Here is a 26,716-nt window from a genome sequence, read left to right as displayed (position 1 = left end):
AGCCAGCGGAAGTTACTGCACGGGTATTCGAAGTAATTCAGATAATTATAAGGCTTATGTCACGCGTTCTTATTCGCAATGAGAGGTGCAGTAATTAATATATACATGTGCTCTCTATACTACCTATAGATTCTTAAGTTCATATCTTCTTCGAATATACGCGCCGTATTTGACAATTAAAAAAGGGACAGGAATAAGCGCGCAGGAAACAAATCCAAGCATACTGTTCCCCCATCCCAACCCGAGTCTGTCATATATTTTGGAAGCGCAAAGGGGGAGTAATGCACCAGCGATAGATCTTGGTATCGAGAGAGCTGCGAGAGCGGATGCGGCGTACAGATTGAAAGTGTCGACCAGATATACACTTATTGTGATGGTGCTAAGGACATTTCCTAGAGGATACATTAGCTAAGCGCCTCGGCTCCTGTTTGATGGAAATCGCTATACTAACCGAGGCCGAAAAAATATAAGCCTATGAGGGGAGCAATCCAATGGACATGGTATTGGGCAGTCCAGCCGTAAATGAAGAGACCTATAGGTATGCTGAATGAGGCATAGGGAAGCAGCTTTAGCCGAAACTCTGGTTCGAACTCATCCTTTTTCAACTGCTCTGCAGCATCACCATCGCTCGTCCAACTGTGCCAGACCAAGCTTGTGATAGAGCCCAGCCCGAAACTAATAAAAACCAACCCAGAAGAACTCGTTGAAAAGCCGTAGGTTTCCTGGAAGACGACGCTTACAGAAGCGAAAAGCAGATAGAGATAGCCGTAGACGACGAGCATGTATGTGGCGAATATGAGGACCAAAGGCGAGCAGAAAAGGATGTAGTACGGCCTCAGAATCGACCGTTTGAAGAGGTCGGCGTGCGTTAGGCCCTTGTCGAGTTTCGCGCTGAACAATGTGTTTCCAGTCTCTCGACGCAACATCCTGGCCTTCCGCTCGAGAAGAACCGGTGCGTACGACTCACTCATGAACAGGGCCATGCTGATGGTCAACGTCCCGGCGACGATCACCAGCCCCCAGAACACCCACCGCCACCCCTTCTCCGCGACCAGAAACCCTCCCATAATGGGCCCGACAATGGGCCCAAGCATCGGCACAACGCTGAAAGCAGCCATGACGCGAGCTCTGCTTTCCAGCCTGACGATGTCGGCTATGGTGCCGCCACCGTTTGAAATGACACAGGAGCCAAGGGCGCCGGAGAAGAAGCGGAAGGCGACGAAGGAGCTGATGGATGGGGCGAGAGCGCAGCCAGCGAGGAAGGCTACAAAGCCGATGTTTGTGACGAGGTAGACAACAAAGCGTCCGTACATTTCAGACATGGGAGCCGCAATCATCGGGCCGACCGCGTAGCCCAGAACATAGACGGACAGGACAAAACTGCTCAGCTCGCTGCTCTTGCTGTTGAAGTCGTGTAGGAGCTGCGGCGTTCCGGGAGCGAATGCGGAAGATGCGAGGGGGGCCAGGAGGGTCAAGAAGCTGACAAGAGCGCAGTTGACGAACTTCTTTCGCGTGGGCCAGTTCTGTGGGTTCAGAGGATCGTCGTCGCTTTCCCATCCTACTATGTTCGCGTTGTCGGTGTGGCTCGGCGTTTGAACACTGCCTTGCTCGAGATCTCGTGTTATACTGCTTGCAGGATTGTCGCACGGAGTTGTGGCTTGTGCCTGATGTGTTTTCTCATCGTCGTAGCCTGGAGTTTGCGTCCCGTTAGATCCTGGACAGTCGTCCGTCGTGCGTGGCCGATCGGCCATGAGAAAACAAGGTTGGTGTTCTGAAGAGTGTAGGATTGAATCAAGCTCAGTCCAAGTTTAGCAACATAGGGTGGAGCCTGGTATGAAGAGGTTAAACTAAGAGGCTGAAGTGCAGCAGGGCGCAGCTGTTTTATTTTCATGTCCGGCAGGGACGGCTTCCAGTCCCACTTCAATTATTTTCCGTATACACATAATCCCAAGACTCTATGTGTTCATCTGATGGAATAGATGTTCGGGACGACTTCGGTGTAACTGATGTGCAGCAGGGTATCTCGGATAGCAGGGTATCTCGGACTCTCATTCTCTTCGGCGAGTAAGGTTAATAGCCAAGGCCGTGCACTGAAGCCATTCGCAGAGACTCCGCCACAGTTGCGGTACGCGTTTTGCGGCAGAAACAAAAGAGCGGAGAACTCAAGCCCCCGTATTAAGCTTACAAGTGCTTGGCACAGTAACACGGTTGTCACAGCCCAGGAAGATCTGTCCAATGGTGCACGCAGAATTGTAACACTTCCAATTTGCAAGGGCATCCTGTAGTAGAGCACGAGTAGGTGCTCCTGAACTCAACGTAGCAACAATACACGATCGGCGGGTGGCTTGTGTCTTGTCTTTCTCAAGTGTGCCTTGGACCACACTTATGGGTGCTCATTTATATGCCGGCCCGGTGTCTGCAGCTTGAGACGGGCAGACTACATCGATACCCTTTTCTCAACCTTTGTTATCCCCTGAAGCAAACAACAGCTCCTACCCGTTCGACACTATTCCTTGAACAGTTCCCTGCAGTGTCGTAAAAGCTTCCACCAGCAGTGCAGCGGGCAGCATGTTCCAAAGACTGCGCGACGCGCTTTTCCCGGGCCGGCAGCCGGTGCCGATACCGAGCGATGGCCGCGAGGTCCCGCTGCGGGTGGTCCACGGCCCGCAGCTACTCGACCCGCGATCGGGCCGGCCTTACATATCCAACGGCATCCGAACCACACGATACACGCTGTGGGACTTCCTGCCGAAGCAGATCCTCTACCAATTCTCCCGACTCGCAAACTTCTACTTTCTGTGCATGGCCATCCTTCAGCTCATACCCGGCCTAAGCACCACGGGGAACTTCACCGTCCTGATCCCGCTTCTGATTTTCGTCTCGCTCACCATTGCCAAAGAGGGCTACGACGACTTCAAGCGGCATCGTCTCGACCAGGTTGAGAATCGCCGGAGTGTAAGCATTCTGAGGCCTGCGGGGCCGCCGCCGAGCGATGCGGATAATTTGAGTGGCACCCCCATGGAGCTTCTGAACAGTTCGTCCGACGAAGACTTTGAGTGGACAAGCACGCAGTGGCAGCATCTCCAGGTTGGCGATGTCATCAAGCTGTCGAGAGACGACGACATTCCTGCCGACATCATCCTCCTCCACGCCGACCACAACGCGGCATACATCGAGACAATGGCCCTGGACGGCGAAACCAACCTAAAGACGAAACAGCCACCAAGCGCTCTGGAGAACTGCGACACGCCCAGGAGAATAGCCGGCAGCAACGCTAACTTCACCGTCGAGGATCCCAACCAGAACCTGTACCGTTTCGACGGCCAGGTAGCGGTAGACGGCAAGGTATCGCCCCTGTCAGACCTCTCGGTGATCTACCGCGGCAGCACCCTCCGCAACACCAGCTCCGCCATCGGCCTGGTCATCAACACGGGCGAGGAGACCAAGATCCGCATCAACGCCAACCGGCACCCACGCGCCAAGCGGCCGCTCCTCGAATCCTTCATCAACAAAGTCGTCATCCTCCTCGCCCTCCTCGTCCTCTCCATCGCCGCCTTCGGCTTCTTGGGCTACACGCTGTGGAAGCGCGGACGCGGCGGCAAGCCGTGGTACCTGCACGGCACGACGGTGCCGTTCCAGGAAATCTTCTTCGGCTTCGTCATCATGTTCAACAGCGCCGTCCCCATGTCCCTCATCATGGGCCTGGAAGTCATCAAGATCAACCAGATGAACTCGATCAACCGCGATTTGGAGTTGTACCACGCCGCCTCGGACACGCCCGTCCGCTGCAACACCGACACCATCATCGACGACCTCGGCCAGATCGGCTACGTCTTCTCCGACAAGACGGGCACCCTGACCGAGAACGACATGCGGTTGCGGAAGTTGAACATCGCCGGCACGAGCTGGGCGCACCGCTGCCAACAGACCCCCGCTGGTGACGACGAGGAGGAGCGGACGACCGACGACCTCGTCGAATTCATGCGGCTGAGACCTGCCTCGCCTTTCGCGCTCGCGGCAAGGCAGTTTCTGCTGTGCCTCGCCATCTGCCACACGGCGCAGCCCGAGGCTCGCGGCGACGACGACGGGCAGTTGGACTTCCAGGCGTCGTCGCCGGACGAGCTGGCTCTCGTCAAGGCGGCGCAGGAGCTCGGCTTCCTCGCGGTCGAGCGGTCTGCCCAGGCCATTACGATTGAGACGGCGGATGGGCAGCGGGAGACGTACGAAATCCTCCACGTGCTGGAGTTCAATAGCGACAGGAAGCGCATGTCCGTCATCGTGCGGTGCCCGGATGGCAGGATCTGGTTGATTTGTAAGGGCGCTGACACGGTTCTCGCGCCGCGTATAAGAGCAGGGTCGACAAGCAGCTTCGAAAGGGCTGGATCGGGTCAGTTCGACGAGATGGTGACGGGCGCGGATCAGCTCCCGGCAAAGTTCCAAGGACTCGACGCTTGCGACGACGACGACGAGGCAGAGGTGCGCAGGCGGTGCTTCATGGCGCTGGACGACTACGCCCGGCAGGGCCTGCGCACGCTGCTCTTCTGCCAGCGCTTCTTGTCCGAGTCCGAGTACCAGGCGTGGCAAGCGCGCTACCACGACGCGCAGATCAGCCTCGTCGACCGACAGGCCCGCGTCGACGCGGTAGGCGACGAGATCGAAAAGTCACTCGAGCTCGCCGGCGCGTCGGCCATCGAGGACAGGCTGCAAGAAGGCGTGCCCGAGACGATCGAGCAGCTGCGCAAGGCCGGCATCAAGGTCTGGATGCTTACGGGAGACAAGCGCGAGACGGCCGTCAACATTGCACATTCGGCGAAGATCTGTAGCGCCGAGTCGACGATCTACGAGCTCGATGTGGATGACGACGACGGGGGGCGGGGGGATCTGGAGACGCAGTGTCTGGATGTTCTGGGCGCGCTGCAGCGGTATGAGAAGGCGAGCGCGCAGACGGCGCTGCTGGTCGACGGGAACACGCTTCACGCCATCCAAGACGATAGTCGCGTCGAGCAGCTCTTCAACGCCATCATCCCCGCCGTCGACTCGGTCGTGTGCTGCCGGGCGTCGCCCTCGCAGAAGGCGCTCCTCGTGTCCGCCATCAAAGACCACAAGCCCCAGCGCCGGGGCAACCGCTTCCTTCGCTGGCTCACAGCACCGCGGCAGCCCCTCACCCTCGCCATCGGCGACGGCGCCAACGACCTCTCCATGATTACGACAGCACACGTCGGCATCGGCATCTCGGCGGGCAACGAAGGCCAGCAAGCCGCGCGCATCGCCGACTTCAGCATCGCGCAGTTCCGCTTCCTCGCGCGGCTGCTGCTCGTGCACGGCCGCTGGAACTACCACCGGACCACGCGCTTCATCCTCGCGTCCTTCTGGAAAGAGCTGTTCCACGCCGCGCCGCAGGGGCTGTACCAGTGCTTCGTCGGCTTCTCCGGGACGAGTTTGTTTGATCCGACGGCGCTGGTGTTGTACGGCTCGCTGTTCACGACGTGCGCCATCATCGCCCTGGGTTCGTGGGACCGGGATTTGAGGGCGGATACGCTGCTGGCCGTGCCGCAGCTGTATGAGTATGGCCGAAGGGGTCGGGGGCTGGGGATGGGCAGTTTTCTCGGGTGGGTGGCCAACGCGTTCGCGGCTGGCTTGCTCGTCATTTTTGTTAGCTGGGCGGGCTACGGCTCTTCTGAGGCCGTCGATGATAACGGGCTCTACGCGTTCGGCGCGCTCGTGTACGCTATGGGCGTCGTCTGGGCGAACGTTAAGCTGATGATGGTGGAGATGCATGACAAGACGGGTGCTGTGTTGGGCATGTTTGCGGGAACCATCGCTGCCTTGTTTGCTTTCGTCGGCGTCTGGTCTGTGGGCGGCCCATATGCGTTGACGCCGTTCGCTGTGCGGCACGGCTTCAGCAAGACGTTTGGCCCGGACGGCAGCTGGTGGCTGACGCTGGTCGTCGGGCTGATGGTCTTGTGTGCGATGGAGCTGGTGCTGAAGGCGCTGCAGCGGCACCGCCTGGCGCGAGTCATCTGGACAAAGATGATTCCGGGGAAGGACAAGTCTGAGCTCTCGGGGGGTGGTGTCTGGGCTGGGTTTGAGGCGTGGCACCCTTTCCTTTGGCAGGAGATCGAGCAGGATCCGAGCGCGAGCGCGCACCTGCGTCGTCTCAGGCCGGCAGACGAAGCGCACTACGCTGCGTCTCCAATCGCTGACGGCGGGATGAAGAGCAAGAGGCCGAAAGGTACGTTGTGTTGCCCCCGTGTGTGTGATGTTGCTAACCGTGCGTAGACACTGCGTGGAACCAGCAGCGCCTTTGGTCCTGGAGGTAAGTGCCACTGATGGCGGTCCCCTTCTCGCTACTAACAGCTCCTCCAGACCAATTCTCACCATCAAAAGAGCCATCATGTATTTCTTCGCCATATCGATTGTCGCCTTTGCCATTGGAGTGGCGCTGGTGGTGAAAAGCCGCGAAGTGCGTCGTTGCCGGACCGCCATTCTGAGCGTCTTGATGCTGACATTTCGCAGACCCCAGAGATCTCCATCGACTATACGGACTGCTGGAAACACTCGCCCGTCGGATCTAACAGCACCTTTCCCCCCAACACGAGGACCTTCGCCCCGATCCCGGGAGCGCGCGTGTCCAAGAACTTCAGGCGAACCAACCCAAATGCCACGGCGGCAACCTGGGCGCACAGCTTCAAGCAGACCGATTCCCGGAACACCACCGCCACCACGGCCGTCTGCTCGCTCCGCTTCGACATCGAAAGCGCCATCCCCCCGCCCGTCTTCCTGTACTACCGCCTCTCCGACTTCTACCAGAGCCACCGCGACTACATCAAATCCGTGGACCCCGAGCAGCTGGCCGGCAAAGCCCGCAGCGCCTCTTCCATCAGCGGCAGCGGCAGCGACTGCGAGGCCCTCGACATCGATCCAGAGACGGGAAAGGCGTACTATCCCTGCGGCCTCATCGCCAACTCGCTGTTCAACGACACCTTCTCCCAGCCGCGCCGCATCGACAACAGCGCGAACGAGAACGAGAACGAGACGTCGACGACGTATTATTACAACATGACGACGAAAGGCATCGCCTTCCCCGCCGACAGGGACCTCGTTAAGCAGACGAGTTACGCGCCAGACGACGTCGTCCCGCCGCCTAACTGGCGTGCCAGGTATCCGGACGGCTATGCTGACGGGGTGCCCGATCTGTCCGCGGACGAGGGCTTCGTCGTGTGGATGCGGACGGCGGCGCTGCCGAATTTTAGGAAGATGGCGATGCGGAATGATGGGGAGCCGATGGCGGCGGCGCGGTACGAGGTTGATGTCGAGGATAGTAAGTGGTGTTTTTTGCTGTCGCCCCCCGGGTAGATCCCAGGCCGCCCGCTGACACAGCGTTAGACTACGACGTTTCGTCCTTCGGCGGCACCAAGTCCATCGTCATCACTACGCGTGGGAATGTGGGGTCGAAGAGTAGTAACCTTGAAGGCTTTTGCATGCTGGTTGGGTGTGTTACGTTTATTCTCGGCGTGGCTTTCGCGGTTACTGGCCGGATGAAGTCGAGGTAAGTGCTCTGTATGTTTACTGGGGAATTGTCGTCTAATGTTCTGGTGTAGGAGGCTTAGTGACCATATCCTATTGCCCGTAATATAGTACTTGACTGTGGCTGGGTCGAATGGTAAATCTATCAGACGATCCACTGAGAAAAAAGTTCTATATAGTATGCACACCAGAGAACTCAGTTCAGGCCTGGAGCGGCTATACCAGCAAGCTACCAGCTAGAGTTGAGGACGGCTGCCGAACGCTTTGCTTCTCCTTTGGCGCCGTCCCTAAGCACTAGCCACACCATAACATCGCGAGGGAGATGGTGGACTATGGTCAGGACTGTAATTGCAATAGTCAAGGCAACGAGAAAGGCGTCCGTAAACAGAAGTCAAAGGGTCTGAACGCGAAGTTTATCCTCGTTCTGGCTGATATTCCAGTCACGGTGTTGTTTGTGGCCGAAGTCTTGAGGTATCCCTGGATTTGATCATCCTTTTTCAAGTACGTGTTGCTACGAACAAAAGGTTCCACTGCAATACATGAGCTTAGAAAGCGCGAGGACAGACCCACGAACAGTGCTCCACACCGCTTAGCAACGGTTCTTAAATGATTAGATTATGATAGCTCTGCAAGTAAATAGCGATATATGTGCTATTGTGTCCCCTTCGAAGGCTTATCCTACGCAGCTAGAAGCGGTACCAATAGGAAACATGACGATGCTTCGACCGGTGGTAGGGCGGTAAGTATGGGCGAGCTACTCCTTAAATGCAATTCCTTCATGTAGATCAGATATTTGGAATCTAATCAATGCCATTAAATTAGATGACCGCCATCCTGCGCCCTATCCCACAGATTTAACTTTTGTACTGAGTTCGAAGAAAAGGAGATTTGATGAAAAGAAGAATTATTTCCGTGAATATCGCGATCAAACTTCTTCAACCCCTCTTTGTTTGGGGACAGGTTCCCTCCGAGGTCGCCGGCGGAAATCTAAAAACGCAGCTTTCTGCTTTGGCCCTTCTTTCGTTTTCCCCATCCCCTCTGACATATCCTGTGCCTGTGGTGTATCTTCCTTTTCGGGTGAAGACTGACCGATGTGGAGCAGTTTCTTGATGCGTCTCAACGGATGAAGACCAAGCACGAAGTCTTTGAATAGACGTGCAAAGATAGCTAAATGTTTGTCGTGAACCAGCGCGACCGCCGTGAGGAGGAGCGCAAACACAGCCAAGCCGATCATGCTTCCCAGGAGTGCACCGCCGGGAAAATCGCCCATGCTGAATACACCCGTTGCAAAACTGATCGGCAAGAATGTTGCAGTGACGTAGGTGAAGAGGCGAACGTCTTCAGCGCCGCGGAGGTTGAGGTCGTCGCGAATATACTCCCGAGTGCTCTCCAACGAGGTTTTGAGTGACTGTATGTTGGAACGGCATCGATCAAGGCGTCTCATTTTTTGCGAATTCGAGGCCAGCATTTTAGTGATGGTAGTCCGATATCTGCGCTCATCGTTTCTGGTCCAGCGAGGTTGTTCTGGTGCGCGATCCTGTTCTCGGTTTTTCCATCGCTCAATTTGCTCGATATTCTCACCGAGGTCATCGTCCAAAACCCTGAGGACTTGCTCGAATGCCTGAGACTGCTTGCTGAACTCCAAGTAATCTTCTCCTTTCATTTTTGAGACAAAATCAGCTGCCTGAAGGGAGTCCTCCAGTGCGTCCTTTTTCTGTACCGATTGTTCAACGTGAATTGATCTCGATGTCGCGCCTAAAGTCTTCCAATTAGCATGCAATAATGACTTTGCTCTCTCCAAGGTTCTTGCCTACTATTTTGATCTGTAGAATCCATGGACTCGCTAAGGACGTTCTCTCTGATGATCTTCAGCGCTTCCCTGATCCTGTCCATGATGTTCTCTGTTGAAGTAGTGATTTCATCGAGAATTTTGTCGAATAAGATGAGTTCAAGAACTTTTCTCTGTCTCCATGGTTGCTTTCCTCTCTCAAATCTTTGAAACATGCTCGGTTGAAGTAGACTGATAAGCTCCCTGATATCATGATCTTGATTTGCTTGTTCCTTGGGTGGGGGTCTCCTCTTCCCGGGCTTATATTCGATGAAGTGGCAATTCCAGTAACGGTCAAAAAAGTCTCCGTCGAAACGAAAGCCCATGGTAGCTCTGCTGATCTTCTTTCTAGTTCCATCGGACTCCTCAACGGGGAAGTCAACCTGTCTGGCCCACGGTATTCCGCCAGGAGGAGAATCACCATCTTCTTCATGTAACTGGTAAAAGACCAGCTGTAGCTCTGTATTCCACGTATTCAATGCGGCAGTCGTATCATCGAAGAAGAAGTTCTCATAGGCGCAATGTCTCTCAAAAAAAGAAATTATGTTTTCTTTTTCCGAATCTGATGTTGCAAACCAGCAGTGCTTGGCTGTGTCTACATCGGCGTACGGCAGCCAAACAAACCTTTTCTTGACAATACCAAGATGATTTGTCGAATCTGGACCACGATATTCCAGCTCTTGGAGAATTTTGTCGTTGTTCATCATGCTGATGCGATCCAAGGTATTGAAAAACGCTCCGCCGATATTGTTACGTTTCAGAGATCTTCGGATATCTATAACGACTCCTGACAGTTTTGCGGTACATTCTGGAGCTTCTGACGATGGAGTTGCACCTGAGGCCGCTCTGAACATTTTTGCTGGCTTTTCCAGCTTTCGAAATCTCTCTGGAATGTCTGCGTCATGGTGACTGCCGTTTTTGGGGACAAACGTGAGGAAATCAGGCTCATTGTAGAGCCACTCATCTGGGGGCTCGGTTATGCTCCTTTGATCGATGAGATTGTTGAACGGTATTCTCTTTCCAGTCACCGATATCTCTTTCGTCGTCTTGATTTCTTTGCTGTGGGAGTCCTGATGCGCTTGTCCGACTTCGCCGTCTTTTCTTTCTAGTTCTGGTTCTCCTTGCTCCAACGCTTTCTTTGCGTGCATCCACAGTGCGTATGGAACTTCAAATGTAGCAGTCCAATGGGCTTCGCGGGAAGTTGCATTCCGAAAGACTTCTGGGGCCTTGGTGGAAGGGTTGAGAGATCCTGGGAAAAGACCGTTGGCCCACGGATTTCCGGCATTTGCAAGTAGTACTTCTTTTGATTCCTTGAAAATTTCGTTGACTGACGATCGGTTGATTTGCAATCCTTTGCTCGCCATAACGAGAGCCAGAGTATATTTGAGAGGAGATACCCATTCATTTGATTGGTTATCTTCATGAATGGCCTGGGCAAGAAGAGTGTTTCTCCACACATCCAGAATAAATTCCGATTCTGCCATGTTGAAGAACTTCAAAGCCATGCAATGGAATAGGCCGGTGTCTCTGGATCGAAAAACAAATCTCGTTTCGCTGGACGAGCGGAATACCGCGAGCATCCGTCGATTCATGGCAGAATTTTCCGTCGTGAAATGTTTCAGAGTGTGTCTTTGTGCATCTTTTGACGAGTAAGCCCTTGAGGTAGAGGAAACTACCTCTCCATCGCCTCTCCAATTGCCTTTCTCCTTTCTATTGCGCACTGCCGGATTTGGGGTAAGTGTAGGCCAGGTCGTTTCAATCCCTCTCAGGGCGGTCCAAATCCAGCAGTGGTCCTCCAAGTAGTAATTGTCGCTGTTGGTAAGCTCGTCTGTTGACCTTGCAAAGGCGCATGGGCCACGCTCCTGTCTCCTCTCTGCTCTTTCAAGCTCTTCAAACCAGGAATCAGAGATCTTCTTTATATCCATGACCGGTAGATCTGTCTTAGCAGATTTCGCCGAAGAGATAGTGTAGAATCCTTGCGCCATGATAAGCTTGGTGGCGCCGTCCATGAAAGGTCCTAGTCTGGATTTTCCACCAAGCTCATCAGTCTCTCCCTTGACAGACCGACTTGATGCGCGAGAACTCGACCATCCTGGCTTGTCCTCCCTAGGCCCTTCTCGAGGAGCCTTAAAAACTAGGTCCATGTGACCTTTGCAAACGGCCCGGATTCGTCTCGCTAGGTGCTCGACTTGCCTGCAGTGGGTGCATCGGAGACCAGATATCGGACCCAGTGTGTCATTGGTTGTTTTCCGGTCACGACAGGGAATGCAACCTTCAGATTGCGTACACTGCGTTGGATCTTTGAGCTTCCCTTGAAGAAACCTGTGCATGGCGATCAAAAATTGGAAAGCAGAGAAGCCTGCTGCGCTAACGATAAGGTGGCCTGACATGTCCCCACACGTCAGAGCTATGGGATTGTCTTTCTGCTCTTGGATGTTGAAACTCCTGAGAAAGTGTTCACTCTCAACCTCAGATGTACTGGTTTCGGACTCGTAGTCGGTTGGGTTCCTGTTCGAAATAGGGATACTGCAAACCGAAAGAATGTGTTCCAAATGTCTGCGGATCTTGAAGTCGAATAACTTGTTATCCGCGAACGTAACGTCACGGAAGCCTTCTTCCGAGTATGCAATTCTCATCCTTTCGAGGCCCAGTGCGGGGATAAGCCAGGACTTCCACGATTCCATCCTCTTCGGCTGTGCGAGCTGTAGTTTATAGGCCACAGTGATCTCCAAGTACTTGGAGCTATCAAAATGAGCTCTTGCAGTATCTGTCGAAATATCGATACAAAAGTACCCCCCTTGGCGCTTGAACCTCTGTGGATCACCGTTCATGAATGCCGTCATGACCAATTCAACCGAAAGCTCAGCGTCCGCATGGACAGTCTGTGTACTCGGACTGGCATCTGCTGATGGGGCAGGAGGTAAATTCTTATGTGTCCTGACCAGACTGAACCGCTCGTTCTTCAGGTCCGTGAAATAACTCTCCGTGTCGAATCTGTCTGAGATATTGAATTGGTAGTCCTTGTCTTGCCAGTCCAGGTCCCGGACGAGGATATCATCATCCAGCTTCACCTGCGCGATAAGCCTCCGGAGCAAATCGGGATCGTCTTCTTCGTCTGCGGGTCCTTGTAGAGTTTCTTTCTCGAGCACAAATTGCTGGAATACTGTTCCGTCGCAGACAAAATACTGCATGCGAAACACGGGATTGCCATACGGACGTGTGAAGCGGGGCCAGCGGTCGCAAACAAAGTCCAGTCGTAAATCGTCGAAATGTCTCAGTACGAATCCAACGCTATAGGAATTGGTAGCGTTATCCATCAGATCGTATGCGCGTTTTTGTATTTCATGGGGTTCCGGGGTGCTCCAGCGATCGACTGAGAAGAAGTTCGATCGGCCAGCGGGCAGGTATTTTGTGATCTGTATGATCTGACCTTTCGAATTGACGCTTGCAGTTGTCCCTTGATCTCCAAAAGATGCGAAAGAGGTTTTGTTCTGGCTATCTTGTATCTCTTCCGGGAGTTTGGTCCCAACAACTTCAACCGAACTCACCATGTACGAAGAAGGATTTGGGTTGCTCTCAAATCCGGATTTTCCTAGATTCCATGGGGTCAGAATACATAAATGGTACCTTTTCGAATGAACCGCTCACCTCCAATAAAGCGCCGCACGCCTTTTTCTGTAGGAAGGGTCTCTGAGTCTTGGGATTGCTCGGACACAATGACGGAGTCCTCGATTGCGGGATTTCCCAGTCCCACAGAGTCATCCTCAGGCTCAGAGTTCCTTGGATTCTCCGTTTGTGCTGACTGTTGGGTTGGGGAATCTGCCATTGCGAGCTGACATGAGAAAAGGGCGTAGAAACCTCCCCTGGTGGCAAAGCGAAGAGCAGTGGTGATATGTCTTCTAGAGCAGGCGGCTTTATATTAAGTAGAACGCATCTCTGAGATGATAAGGCTTACTCAAAACGGGGCTCTGTAGATTAAAGAAAACTTCAGAAAATAGCGGAAACCACGACGCCACAGGATGCACTCTCGGCGGCAGGTAGAGCTGGTTTCAGTTACGATTAGCGTGAGCCTACTATGCCCACGCATATGATTTCCTAGACGTGCATGTGTCCACATAAGCGCATTTCAATTTCAGCAAGCCACGTTCGACCCACCTTGGCCAACAAATAATTTGTTCGCAAGGCGCGGAAAAACAAAAAAGCAAAGGCTGGGTATGCTGATGATACGTGCGCGAAGCGAAAAACATACGGACACCCACCGGTGATAATCCTTGAGCTCATAAGGAGGACGGGGAAACCATTGGTGAACAAGGATCCAGATGGCCAATGATATAATTTTTTGCCCTGCAACTATTGCTGTGGAACCATACTACCACAATGAAGATTCGTCAGCTTGGGCACTGATAATGCATGAGGCTGACTGAGATATTGTCTGCAGAGCTATCCTGAGACCGGAAAGACCTTCGCCGCGCTCAAGATAATGACAAAAAGCAAAAGCAGCTGAGGTGCGGCTGAATGGACCGCACATAAGCCAGTGATGATTGGGCGCCACCCTGGCTCTCTTGCTCTGGTTGGGCACAGTCTAGGTGGGGCTACGGAAAGGAGGGTACCGGATCCGGCGGCTGACGTGCAGTCGCCTTTTTGTGTGACAAGTTCGCCAAAAGGTTGTGAGGGGCAGCCAACGCCCCGCTCAGATGGGTGGATCCTGGCGCCTTGCGCCTCATCCCGTTCCATCACCATTGATTACAGTGGGACTGAGCGAGGCCTTGACGATCACTGCTTTGTTGCCTTTGCCCATTTCTCGCGCAGCCTGGTGGAGAATTTGTAATACCACCGTGTCCCAGGCTGGATTGGCGGGCCAATGACAGGGGTCAACGTATATCGTATGTTCGCGCTACGCCTAACTTCGCATCAGCGGGCCGCCCCGTAATTTCTTGCAGTTCGTGAGCGCCAATACTGGCGCGTCTTTTGGCTGGCTGGTTGCTTTGCAAGCTTTATGTTTTAGCTGCGACATGTAGTTGCGTTGTGTAACTATTTGGAACGTTGCTGACTGCACTCGTCTGCACGTCAGGTTTATGCAGTAAATGTTGCCTCGAGGACCTCGGACAAATAAGGGCATTTCTAATCAATAGAGTGGGGAGGCGAGGCTGTAGGCGATTAGATTCGACCACCCCGCTTGAAGCCGACCACGTCAACTTTCAGCTGGATATAGAATTTTTGGATTCCGCATGCACACCGCCTTAGCTACGGTCGTGAACCTTCTTGTTATTCCACATAGATGCTGTCTAATCATAGGTGCAAAACCAAAGGGTACTTACAATATTCCGCTATAAGAGTGTGTCAAAGCCTTTTGAAGTGCAGTAGCAAATTTCCGCACGTATTATGTGGCACGAGCTGATTTATTTTTGGGGCAATTACCAAAGGCCAGCCGTATTTGTGTCGAAAACCCCATCGTCTATGCACATGTCCGATTAGCATAACGCCACCAACGGGCCTAGCATTGTAACATCAACTTTCCTCTCAACATCCTTTCAGCATTACGTTCGCCTAGAGCAGACCCTCCGAAACAGACACCAAGCATGGAAAATGAAGATTACTACTTGGAAAGCCTCGTGCCGATCAAGAGAGAAATTGTGTTCCCAGTTTCGTTAAGGCCCCTTCAAGCCCGAGAACGCTTACAATAATGTGAATATAATACTCAACACAGCTCTAAAGCTGAGGCATAGAGATGTTAGTGGGGCGAGGTACACCAACATCTTGAAATTGGGAGCAGCAGATGGTAGTGAAAAGGACGAGGGTTAGGTTATTTACTGGATAGCTATAGACTTGACTCATGGTCACCTGATCAAGGCCCAACGGTTTGAGGTACCATAGGATAGTTATGGATTTCCTGAACAAACGTTATATTTACATTCTTTAGGAGGGAGTCATCCCATTTTTAATTGCGTGTTGCTCCAAACCGATCATTCCCTTGCAATTCATATGCAGCGCACACTCGAGGGCAAGCCCACGAACAGCAATCCTCAACGCTTAGTGACCATCCTCAAATGCTGAGGCTGTATCTATGTAGTTAGGATCATTTCACGAAATTTGATAAGCTTGTGAAGCAGAAAAGGAATTTTCCCGGCTGAATTACCCTCGTAACATACCCACCGTTTTTCTTCCTTCCTTGCCATTCCTCAAGCCGTGATAGGATTGTCCCGGCAGCCATCCCTTACTCCATAGACTTCGTGAAAGTTCTTCAAGATGACTCGAGCTTATTTCCGCTTTCATTTGGGCAAGCAAATGCATGATACTGCGACGGGATCATAGCGACGCTAAACCGAGTTAGGCAGCCATGTTAAAGTGGGTGGGCAGCCACCTGGGGTCCACAGCTGGGGAAAAGGCGGAGAAGGCGATCGGAACGGGTTTAGCGGTGCGCAAGATGATTGGGAAAGGGATGCAACACGGGATGTATGAACAGCGCTGAATGGTGGCCGTGAGCCGCCGTATCAAGACGGGAACGGAGCCGGTGTGGGGCTTCGGCTATCGCCCCGTAGCACCAGTCACACATGCCTCTGAAGCGTGAGGGGTGTTGGAAGAGCTCTGCAGCCGCGGCTATAAGATGATGCACGATCAATATTGGATCACGCAATGCATCTGCAAGGAAATAGCTATATATACGCTTACGCATCCGCTCTACAGACTCTATCTCAAGATCCAACTTCAACATCAATGGCAATCATTGCGGCACTTCGACTGCGGTCACGGCAGAAAGCATGGGCGGGCTTCTTCTGCTGTCATCTTCCATGTGCCCCGCCATCGGGGACTAGAAAATTAGCGCATTTTTGAGATCCACACTTCCACATGTTCTATTCGAGATTGCCCTTCCAAATGCCATTCTTTGCTCGGGAGCCTTCCCGGCCGGCGGCTATATATACGGACTCCGGTTGCAAAATTCTTACCAATAACTAACAGCCGCAACACCATGTCAAAGAAGCCTATTTTCGCAGCAACGCATCCTCGGGCATGCTCGACAGCTTTTGAGCGCGTAGGTCTCACCAATCTAGCAGATCTTTTACGGGTTGAAGTTTTATACTAACAACGCACAGTTCGAAGGTCTTCATGACGTGCCAGGATACGCTTCAGTGCCTTCACGAGCCTTTCGGCGATGCGTTCTATTATGGGCCTGAAAGACTAAGTGAGCGTTATGAGAACGATCCGAAGGCGCGAAAAGAGAGTGGGTTTGAAGATAGTACCTTCAAAACTATTTTTGAGAATATTGATCGTGAAAACGCAAAGGTTCGACAGCCACCCCAGTTGTGTTAGACTTCGTCCCCTCTGTTTTTTATGTGGCATTCTTGCCGTTTACTTTGCTTTGTTGCTTTCTTTCTTTTCTTTTCCCGAGGATATTGAGTACACCCCGGCAGGATTCCTCCCCTCGACACCCCGCAATAAACGCGACTATGAAGATATCCACATCGCAAACTCCGCAAGAAATTCCTACAATGCGTTCAACCGCACAATTCTCCAGACAAACACTCACCAGCCCAACAACAGGGCAAGCGCGTCTTCATCAAAGACATGGCCTACTACCTGATGCCCCCAGACCGAAAGCCCGCATCAATCGCGCCGTCTCTCCTGTCATACGACACTGGTGCCACCAACGGCAGCAGCACCATCGCCCAGCATCCCTCCGCCACGCACAGCGCCGAGCCCGCCGGTAACCCGACCGTCGTGCCCGCAAACCTCCTGTCCCGCTTCCACTGGACCTTCCTGATCCGGCACCCGCGCCACAGCCTGCCGTCGTACCACCGCTGCACGGTCCCGCCGCTCGCCGCCGTCACGGGGTGGTCGCACTACCTGCCGTCCGAGGTGGGCTACGGGGAGCTGCAGCGGCTATTCGATTACCTGCGGGGTGTGGGGATCGTTTCTGCTGGTCAGGGTGGGAGTAGTAGCGAGGAGGCGGTGGAGGTTTGTGTTATCGATGCGGATGACTTGCTGGATGATCCGGCTGGTGTGGTTCGGCAGTATTGCGAGAGCGTGGGAATTGAGTTCAGGCCAGGGATGCTGAGGTGGGGTGGTGAAGAGGGGGGGAGTCGCGGGGTGGCGGAGGAGAAGTTTCGGAAGTGGAAGGGGTGGCATGAGGATGCGATTCAGTCGACGGATCTGAAGCCGAGGGCGCATGTGAGTTGATTGGTCTTGGACTCTTGTTTGCGGAAATTTATGGACGATCATGCTGATATTAGTTCTCTGAGAAGAAAAAGAGCCCTAAGTCGGACGAAGAGCTTAACGCGGAATGGGTCGACAAGTTTGGAGAGGAAGGAGCCAGGGTTATCAAGGAGACTGTGGAGAACAATGTTGCAGACTACGAGTACCTCAAGCAATTTGCTATGAAGGTGTAGTTGTCGTCACTTCGCTGACCGAATTGCACCAATTGGTGTTGCTTTTGAATGGTTGCAACACACGAAAGATGTAAGTAGTAGGGCTTCTGCTGCAATTTCCGGTGGGAAATGTATGGGAGGTTGTGGAGCAAAAGACTCCAAACAACTGAAACCACTGCGGGCATCTGAATGTAGTTAAAATAATACACTTAGCGCAACATGTACAAGCGTTTACAAAGCAGGAGCAATTGCAGGCGTAGTTGAAACCTGGAAATACGGAGAGCCGATCCTGTGAAGCCTTGGATACTGCTTCAGCAAATATCGAATCCCCACCTCAATGCTGCGTCTTGAACGTCTTCTGCCATTCTCATCCGCCCGGCTACCGTCTCAGACCGAGTATGCGGCTATTTTCCACGGCTGGACGTTGCTTCAAAACTGATGTGCGTGCGATATTTTTCGACGTCTTATGTACAAATGACATCCAGCGCCCAGTCTGCAAAGTGTCGATAGATCCTCAAAGTAGTCTTGTCCAATTTAATTGGAGGAGGTATCCGCGGGAGCAACGATGGAGAATAGTACTCGAGCCGCGTGCCCGTAGCCACAAGATCGGCAACATCCGCGGAATAAAGTTCCGGATGCCTTTCGAAAATAGCAGGGTCCAGTTTGTACACGGAAGCACCATCGTCCATGCGCAACATCTGGAACGTCTGGCGCATATACGAAGCCGACTGGAAAAGCGAGGTAGTGTCTGGAGCTGGAAGCCTTTTCTCGTCCCGCTGCAAAGAGTCCGGACGAGATTTTCTGTTGTTGATCTCATCTCCCATGACTTGTGTGATTTCCCAAACGTGCACGTAGCCGTGGGTAGGCTGTTTGTATGTGCGGACGAGTTTGGACAGGTCCACTTCGACGCAGTACATACTGGCGATGTCGAGGATGATTTCGTCCAGACGCGGGTTGGCGGCGTGCATGATGATCAGTTTGTCGCGCAGAGCCTGGAAGGGGCACCAGTCGATAAATGTGGGGTACGATTCGGTAATCTGCAGGGCCGATGGTCGGTACTTGGGATGCAGGCGAGCGTACATCTCCCGAGTAGGATTAAGCTGCCATGTGACGAGCTCCGAGAGGTGTTTGTACCATCTTGTCGGCGTGTACCACGGCATGGCATCGGGGCGAGTCAGGCCGTTCCACATCGAGAACATGATGGAGGTGAATTGATCGAGTTTGTGCCTGGCTGATGTCAGCTTTCGCTTTCCATTCCCGGTATTCGATCACGTACAGATGCTTCTCAGGTGATAGCGGAGGGTCAATGTCTTTCCATTTGTTCCAGATGCATGCCCGTATAGCGGTGATGTGGTCAGAACACATCGAGTTGGATGCCTTCATGCTCGTTTCCACCAAAGGACTGCAGGCCATGGCGTAAGAATATGCCGGTGGACCCATCTGGTAGTTGTAAGACCATATGCCGGGCATTTGACTGGGCAAGCTGAGGGCTGTCTGCTCGGGAATGTTTGCATGCTCTGTGTGAGCTTCAGGCACTGCTTCACTGTCGCCTGCAAGATTCAGCATGTTCATCCATTCAGGTTGATCATCGTTAGAGTTAGACGACACAGGGACTAGCGCGGTGTCAATCTCCTGCCAAAGATCTGGAGGTTGTTCGCCAGCCTCTACATTGAGAGCATTCGTTGCACTGGGTTGAGGCTCTCCGCATTCTGGAGACAGGGAATCTTGGATGGTTGCATCGCTTGCTTGGGCTTCGTCGGTCAAGTTACCCGATTCGTCAAGCGTGCTCTGCATCAAGCGGGAGAGATGCTGCAAGGAAGCCTGTGCGCTGGCGAGCTTGTTGATAAAGGAAGTGAGCTGCTTGCGGAGGCGTTGGTTCTCTGCCTCCAACTTCGCAATCTGCTCATTCTCAGATTGGCCAGCTCTCTCCAAACGCCGTTCCAGGTCTTTGATGTAAGCTGTTTGGCGTTGGCGGAACGCTTGCTGCGACATGCGGTTCCGGAGTTTCCTAAGCGGGGCCGATCAGCACCAGTCTAGACGGCAAGGCGCTTTACCGCGGCTGTACTTTCTCTCTGCTGCAGTAGCATCGGGCTCTGCACCGGCACTTCCCATCTTCCGACGAGCCATGATGAGATTTGGTGAGTAGTGATAGGTAGACACGGCGGATGCTGGTGGGGAAAGAGAGAAAGAAGGAAGGAGGTGGCGCCTTGTGACAACCGAAAGCGAACGGGCCCGCTGACAAATTAATCAAAATTAGGCTTTGGTTTCCTTGGCAGTTCCAGACAACCCGCAATGCTTTGCACATGGATCACTGGGCTAATACATGAGATGATAGATATATTTGATTGGAAATTTTTTTGGAAATCAAATTTAGCTATGCGGATTCAACCCTTGCTCCCAGAATGCTTCTGTAGGATTCTTCGAGATGATCATAGCTCGCTATCGACTAATTGGGCGATAGCATTTCAGAGCTTGGGAGAATCAGTGCTTGCAATACACTCAATTTCGACATCTGTTCCCAAAGGAAGTGACTTGACTGCAACGCAGGTACGAGCCTAGACAATACGTTAACTTTCATCAATCAACTCCGAACGTTGTACTTCTTACAGGCTTTGGGGCGGTGAAGAATGTGTCATAAACTTCATTCATGGCCCCGAAATCGCCCATGTCGGTAAGAAAGATGTTGACCTTGATCACCCTTGACATATCCGAGCCTGCAGCCTCCAGAACACTAGCGAGGTTCTGCAGGATTTGTTTCTGATTCGAAGCCGTTAGCACACTTGGCATATGCGCGAAACCTATACTTACGGTTCTGTCCTGAACAGTGCCTTCGATCATCTTTCCTGTCTGAGGATCCATCCCCACTTGGCCTGAACAGTAGACTCGACCTCCATCCCTCACCGCCTGAGAGAGAAATGACGGGGGCTTCGGCGCTTTCGCTGAGTAGACTGCATCTCTTGAGGAGGCCATGATCACTGGGGAAAAAAAATAGGGGGGAGTAAAAAGCGAAGATAGGATTGCACAGGAGTATTTAGTTGCGCTCGTCTATTCACTGGTTCAGTGATTGGTGGTGGGACTAAATAGCTGATGGGTGTTGACTAATTGTTTGGTTAGTCAGACGTCAGACTTGCCCCGCACTGATCACGCCCTGCAGATGACATCGGCCCCGATAAGACATACCTATCGCTGTACGGCCAAAAATCCGCGGGGTAACGTAGCGAGGCGAGGGTAGGGATGGTCAACTATAAATGTTGAATAGGCCTGAGGCACTCGAGACAACATCGCATCTGTAGACAACAACCATGGCGGGCGGAACGCTTCCCTCTCCGGTCGCTCCAGCCGACGTCGTCCTCAGCGTCAATGACCTCCAGGACATAGCATCCAAGCGGCTCTCGCCATCCGCAAGAGGTACCACGATCAACTTCCCGTTGCGTCGATCCAAAAACCTTCTTTCATTACCACTAACATCCCTGCTCACCAGACTTCTTCAACTCCGGCTCCACCGACCAAATCACCGTCCACGAAAACACCACCGCCTACACCAAATACCGCCTGCGGCCCCGCGTCCTGCGCGACGTCTCCGCCGCCGACACAAGCACCGTCGTCTTCGGCTCCCGCATCGCCTTCCCCCTCTGCGTCTCGCCCGCGGGGCTGCAAGCCATGGCGCACGCAGACGGCGAACTCGCCACCGCACGCGCCTGCGCCTCGCGCCGCGTGCACATGGGCATCTCGTCCTACGCCAACCACACCATCGCCTCCATCCGCGCCGCCGGCAGCGCCGTCTGGCCCGGCATCGCGCACGGCATCCAGCTGTACACGCTGAAGGACCGCGCGAAGCAGGAACGCATCATCCGGCGCGCGGAGGAGGCCGGGTGCAAGGCGGTGCTGCTGACGGCGGACAGCCCGGTGTTGGGCGTGCGGTACAACGAGCATCGGAACGACTTCCGCACGCCCGAGGGACTGCACTTCCCGATTGTGGAGCTGACGAACGAGATGGTCCGCGCGAGGACGCACGATGCGGGGTTCAAGGCGACGGCGTCGGACGCGCATACGTGGGGGGAGGTGGCGTGGTTGAGGAGTAAGACGAAGATGGAGGTTTGGATCAAGGGCGTGTTGGCGGCGGAGGATGTGAGGCTGGCGCGGGAGTATGGGTGTGATGGGGTGATTATTAGTAATCATGGTGGGAGGCAGTTGGATGGGACGCCGGCGACGATTGATGTTCTGCCGGAGTGTGTGAAGGCTGGGGATGGGAAGATTAAGATTCATATTGATGGCGGGATTCGGAGCGGTTCCGATATGTTCAAGGCTCTGGCTTTGGGAGCGGACTGCTGCTGGGTTGGACGGCCGATGCTTTGGGGATTGGCGGTATGTTATGTCCTCTCCATTGTCCGTTCACAAAGCTAACATGCCATAGTACGACGGAGAGGCTGGTGTGGCAAAGATGCTGGACATCCTCTACGAAGACTTCAAGAGATGCATGCAGTTGACGGGTTGCTCTAAGCTGGAGGATATCACTGCAGATTGCCTCGGCATTGTGAAGTCAGATGGGCCGCTGGCGCGGTTGTGAGATTTCTCAGCCGGCTTGATTCTATACTTTTTCGCTTCCTTTCTTTCACATAGATCTACACCAGATTCTATTAAAATTTCGGCCTATCACTACCTACACACTGCTATCTACATTTGCCTTGTTGATCTCCTGGCAGATGCGGCTTCTTCCGCGAATCTGCGGTCCGTATCTGATGAAAACGAATGGAATAGGAATCATAAGCAAGCTCGCAAACGCCGGAATGCTCGTAGCCCAAGATGGCCCCAGATGTTCGTACATGCTCTCGGCCGCAAGGACCAGCAGCGCACTCGCCAAGCTACGCCCACAACTTGCCGCAGCCATTGCGCTTGCAGAGTACACTTTGTAGGCGTCGGTCAGGTAGTTGAAGAAGACGACAAAAATGAGCATGTATGCTACTCCGAAAGGCAGGCCAGCCAGCATGGGGACGATCCAGTGGACGTCGGATCGGCTTGTCCACGCGAGCCAGAATATGGCAGCAGTGAGCACTGGGCCCGCTCCGCATGCAAGTGGTAGCCTCTGGTATTCGTCTTTGAAGGACCAAGACTCGCCTCGGCTTTTGGCGTTGTGGAGCTTACGGTCCCACCAGAAGAAGATTGCCAACGCAAAGGGGGAGCTGACAGCGACGGGGAGTAGGGCGAGGCCGGCCGTTGGAGGAGACATGCCGTAAACTCCGCGAAAGATGAAGGGGTACGCCTGGAAGAAGAGGAATAACACGGAGAAGATAAGAGAGACATACATCGTTGTGAAAATCACGATGGGCTCGGTGAAGAGCATTTTTATTGGACGAGACAGGGATATGATGAGCATCTGCAGAAGACCAGTCTCATCATCAGGGCTTTGACTTTGGGGGGACTCGTGTTTCCTGAGCACAGGTTCGTATGTTTCGGGGGTGGCGACGAGCAGCAAGAAGGTGCATCCGGCGAGTATGGTAGAAATGTAGAATGCCCACCGCCAGCTCACCAGGCTCACGTATCCGAAAATTGTCGGGCCTGTTGTGATTGGTAAAGTCGAAATCTGCCAATGGTCAGATACTCCATTTGGCAAGCTTCATGAATCTTTCGTGCATACCACAGTGTATATCGCCGTTGCACGTCCACGTGTGCGCTGATCGGCATAGATGTCCGAGTAGACACCTCCGATGACTGAGATCGGCGTTGCCCCACCGACACCCGCTATGGCTCGGAATGCGACCAGGGCGTTGAAAGATGGGGATAGTCCGGCGCCCAGAGAGGCACAAGTGAAGATGGCAAAGCTCAGAAGGCTGATTGGCTTGCGGCCGTACTTCTCACTCAAAGGAGCGAAGAAGAGAGGTCCAATAACATATCCAAGAAGAAATACGCTTGTTGGTAGAGCTGCTTGTACAGGGTTGGATACGGAAAAGTGATTCCGGATATAGAGCGATGTGCCGGCAGGTAAACTCGAGGAAAGAGTGCTGTTGCACATGGCAAGACCATAGACACAGGCCACGAAGAGCTTCTTTTTCTGCACAAGAATTTTAGTACGGCTCGGCTTAACTATAAAATAAGCTTTCTCTTACTCGAGTCCATTGGTGTGGAGGCTGATATTTAAACTCTCGGGCTGTCACGGCTGAATCGACAGCATCAGCCGCCTGATACTCTTGGAATTTTTCCATGCTTTCAGAAAGCAAACAAACCGCGAATGCTGAGTATTTGTTTCAATCACATCCTCGGTCATGTCGACCGAAGGGCGGGGCACGAGTCATCGGCTATACGAAATTACTAACATTTCACTGACTAACATCGATGCAAGAAGACAGCGCCTACACACTCAAGCTGCTCCCGTTACTAATATCATGAACCCATATGGTGCGCTTTTTGCTCTGTTTAGTGCCAAGTAGCCTTACCAGAACAGGAAATGTCCTACTACAATAGTACGACAGGTTGACTGTAGGCTCGAAGGTGCAGTCGTTTCCTCCGTGAGTTTTTCAATGGCACAATGTTGCGGCTATAAAGGATTCGTACGTATCAATAAATTTTGCTGCCCAATGAACAAAGCTGTGGTCTTGTTAATATCTATCGCAGCACTTTGACGTTGACGACAGCAACCAAAAATTAGCAACACTTGAATCCAACGGCATACTCACCAAAAGGGAAAAGCGTCAATTAGGCGAAAAGTCAAAAACACCGACGACTTGTATACTGCTGCTGATGTCAGAGCGCCGAACAGTCATATCCAATTCGGTCAAACCTCATCCCGCCGACGCCCTTCAATGACCACTATGACTCACTTGTTTCCATCATCCCACATAAAGGAGACACCCTTCGACTGTAAACAACCCCCCCAACCACAAAGAAAAAAAAAAGTTCATCAACCCACCCACCATGGCGCCGCCCCACCAACCCGCCGACCCCGACGCCCCCACCCCCACATCCTGCTCCACCCGGCCCGGCGCCGCCGACCCCGCGCTTATGCACACCCAACTCCGCACGCGCCCGCCCCTCGTCGCCTCCGCCTCCGGCCTCATCCTCAACTTCCCGGACAAGGGCCCCATCATCGACGCGACGGGTGGCGCGACAGCCGCCATCATCGGCCACGGCAACGCCGAAGTCGCTGCCGCCGTCGCGGCCCAGATGGCCCAGCTGAGCTACTGCCACACGCTGGCGTACACCAACACTCCCGCCGAAGACCTCGCCAGCCATCTCGTCGATGCCGCGAACGCTGGACTCGGCAACCACGACGGGGGCGAAGGGGGCGGAGGAGGTGGAGGAAAAAGCAGCAGGTTCAGCAGAGCGTACCTCGTCGGGTCGGGCAGCGAGGCGGTCGAGTCGGCGATGAAGTTGGCAAGGCAGTACTTCTGGGAGAGGGGCCAGACGGGGCGCACGCACTACATCGCGCGGCGGCAGTCGTACCACGGCAACACGCTCGGCGCCATGAGCCTGACGCACGCGCCGGGCCGCACCGCGCCGTACGGCGGCATCGCGCTGCCGAACGTCAGCCACGTCAGCCCGTGCTATGCGTACCAGTACCAGCATCCAAACGAAACGGACGAGGCGTACGTCGCGCGGTTGGCGGGGGAGTTGGATGAGGAGTTCCGCCGCGTGGGTGAGGGGAAGGTGGTTGCGTTTGTGGGGGAGACGGTGGCGGGGTCGATTGCTGGGTGTGTGCCGCCGGTGAGGGGGTATTGGAGGGCGGTCAAGGAGGTGTGCGAGAGGCATGGGGCGTTGTTGGTTTTGGATGAGGTTATGTGTGGGATGGGGAGGACGGGGGCGGTGTTCGCGTGGCAGGAGGAGGAGGGCGTTGTGCCGGATATTGTGGCTGTGGGGAAGGGGTTGGGGGGTGGGTATATCCCTATTGCGGCGGTGTTGGCGCAGAGGAGGATTATGGAGGCGTTGGAGCATGGGTCGGGGAGTGTGGTACAGTCGTACACGTTTCAGGCGCATGCGGTGGCTAGTGCGGCGGCGTTGGCGGTGCAGCGGATTGTGAAGAGAGAGGGCTTAGTGGAGAATTCGAAGCGGATGGGGGAGGTCTTGGAAAGGCTGTTGGTGGAGAGGTTGGGGGAGAAGAGGTTTGTGGGAAATATGAGGGGAAGGGGATGCTTCTACGCTGTCGAGTTTGTGAAGGACAAGCAGACGAAAGAGAGCCTCGATCCCGCACTCAAGTTTGCTTTCAAGATTCAGGCGAAGGCGCTTGACATGGGTGTGCATCTCTACCCCATGTCAGGTACTGTGGATGGGAAGCGCGGAGATCATATCCTGTTGGCCCCGGCTATCACGGTCGACGAGGAAATGCTGACGAAAATCGTTGGTGTCTTCGAGGCTGCCTATGATGCCGTAGAAAAGGAGATCACTATCTAGAACGCTACTCATTATCTGACATTAGTGTTTTGCTGTAATAAGACAAGAGCGCGGATCTTAATTTGCCTATAGTTTTAGGGAAGGCCAATTGGAAACCGCTATCATCACTCTTCACCTTGTGGTAGCCCGCACATGTATTGAAGTCTGCTCATAGTTGCAGAAGTTTGGGACGCATCAAGTTAGTGATTGCATCATCCATCCTTGCCGGCCTTCTAGCTTCCGAGTGTCTTTAGGATCCTCTGCAATTCTTTCTAAGGGAAAACCATGTCCATATGACGCCGTACAGCAACGCGCGGTTTTCTGTGGAATGTTAGCAACGTCATCAAAGTCATTCTGTTCACCATTTTTTTTTCTTTTCCATGGCCGTCTCATTAGCGTGGGACTTTAAAGACCCGATTAGCCGATAACCTTATCGTGTTGTGCGCAGCGTACGACCATAGCTCGTTCAAGCGCGCTATCATCCTCCACGATGTTGGGGAAATAGCATAAAGAAGGCATAGAAGATATCACAGTCGCCGTTCTTATAACTGCCAGGACCGGGTCCCGCGGGAACCGGCTGGCGGCTTGGTTCGCAAAGTATGCATGCAGGAAACACTAACAATCCGCATATCCAAGT

General features: G+C 53.5%; 9 protein-coding genes across 9 annotated transcripts; 4 read left to right on the top strand and 5 right to left on the bottom strand.

Moving 5' to 3' along the window:
• Positions 1-446: 446 nt before the first annotated feature.
• Positions 447-1,751, bottom strand: LTHEOB_4180 (Cycloheximide resistance protein; the record flags this gene model as incomplete). The annotated part of the gene is made up of 1 exon (XM_035513186.1): positions 447-1,751. The coding sequence occupies one exon, from the start codon at positions 1,749-1,751 to the stop codon at positions 447-449; it is 1,305 nt and encodes a 434-aa protein (XP_035374884.1).
• Positions 1,752-2,568: 817 nt separating this feature from the next.
• LTHEOB_4179 (Phospholipid-transporting ATPase) lies at positions 2,569-7,638 on the top strand (the record flags this gene model as incomplete). The annotated part of the gene is made up of 6 exons (XM_035513184.1): positions 2,569-6,232; positions 6,280-6,316; positions 6,367-6,463; positions 6,517-7,321; positions 7,387-7,549; positions 7,602-7,638. The coding sequence occupies 6 exons, from the start codon at positions 2,569-2,571 to the stop codon at positions 7,636-7,638; spliced, it is 4,803 nt and encodes a 1,600-aa protein (XP_035374883.1).
• Positions 7,639-11,531: 3,893 nt separating this feature from the next.
• On the bottom strand, positions 11,532-13,181 carry LTHEOB_4178 (Mg2+ transporter protein CorA-like/Zinc transport protein ZntB; the record flags this gene model as incomplete). The annotated part of the gene is made up of 5 exons (XM_035513183.1): positions 11,532-11,548; positions 11,643-12,646; positions 12,786-12,850; positions 12,904-12,947; positions 13,004-13,181. The coding sequence occupies 5 exons, from the start codon at positions 13,179-13,181 to the stop codon at positions 11,532-11,534; spliced, it is 1,308 nt and encodes a 435-aa protein (XP_035374882.1).
• Positions 13,182-16,322: 3,141 nt separating this feature from the next.
• Positions 16,323-17,739, top strand: LTHEOB_4177 (uncharacterized protein; the record flags this gene model as incomplete). Its single annotated transcript, XM_035513182.1, has 4 exons — positions 16,323-16,385; positions 16,454-16,574; positions 16,884-17,521; positions 17,584-17,739. The coding sequence occupies 4 exons, from the start codon at positions 16,323-16,325 to the stop codon at positions 17,737-17,739; spliced, it is 978 nt and encodes a 325-aa protein (XP_035374881.1).
• Positions 17,740-18,182: 443 nt separating this feature from the next.
• LTHEOB_4176 (uncharacterized protein) lies at positions 18,183-19,710 on the bottom strand (the record flags this gene model as incomplete). Its single annotated transcript, XM_035513181.1, has 2 exons — positions 18,183-18,945; positions 18,995-19,710. 2 exons carry the CDS (start codon positions 19,708-19,710, stop codon positions 18,183-18,185), a joined length of 1,479 nt encoding a protein of 492 aa, XP_035374880.1.
• A 473-nt stretch (positions 19,711-20,183) lies between these two features.
• LTHEOB_4175 (Endoribonuclease L-PSP) lies at positions 20,184-20,577 on the bottom strand (the record flags this gene model as incomplete). Its single annotated transcript, XM_035513180.1, has 3 exons — positions 20,184-20,273; positions 20,326-20,475; positions 20,527-20,577. 3 exons carry the CDS (start codon positions 20,575-20,577, stop codon positions 20,184-20,186), a joined length of 291 nt encoding a protein of 96 aa, XP_035374879.1.
• A 443-nt stretch (positions 20,578-21,020) lies between these two features.
• Positions 21,021-22,285, top strand: LTHEOB_4174 (2-hydroxy-acid oxidase; the record flags this gene model as incomplete). Its single annotated transcript, XM_035513179.1, has 3 exons — positions 21,021-21,126; positions 21,200-22,083; positions 22,133-22,285. 3 exons carry the CDS (start codon positions 21,021-21,023, stop codon positions 22,283-22,285), a joined length of 1,143 nt encoding a protein of 380 aa, XP_035374878.1.
• Positions 22,286-22,378: 93 nt separating this feature from the next.
• On the bottom strand, positions 22,379-23,059 carry LTHEOB_4173 (uncharacterized protein; the record flags this gene model as incomplete). The annotated part of the gene is made up of 1 exon (XM_035513178.1): positions 22,379-23,059. One exon carries the CDS (start codon positions 23,057-23,059, stop codon positions 22,379-22,381), a length of 681 nt encoding a protein of 226 aa, XP_035374877.1.
• A 1,568-nt stretch (positions 23,060-24,627) lies between these two features.
• On the top strand, positions 24,628-26,100 carry LTHEOB_4172 (Acetylornithine aminotransferase protein; the record flags this gene model as incomplete). The annotated part of the gene is made up of 1 exon (XM_035513177.1): positions 24,628-26,100. The coding sequence occupies one exon, from the start codon at positions 24,628-24,630 to the stop codon at positions 26,098-26,100; it is 1,473 nt and encodes a 490-aa protein (XP_035374876.1).
• Positions 26,101-26,716: the final 616 nt, after the last annotated feature.

This window comes from Lasiodiplodia theobromae (genome assembly GCF_012971845.1).
Source record: "Lasiodiplodia theobromae strain AM2As chromosome Unknown scaffold_11, whole genome shotgun sequence".
NCBI lineage: Eukaryota > Fungi > Ascomycota > Dothideomycetes > Botryosphaeriales > Botryosphaeriaceae > Lasiodiplodia > Lasiodiplodia theobromae.
Note: the sequence above shows the minus strand (reverse complement) of the source record. Positions and strands in the feature narration are given on the sequence as shown.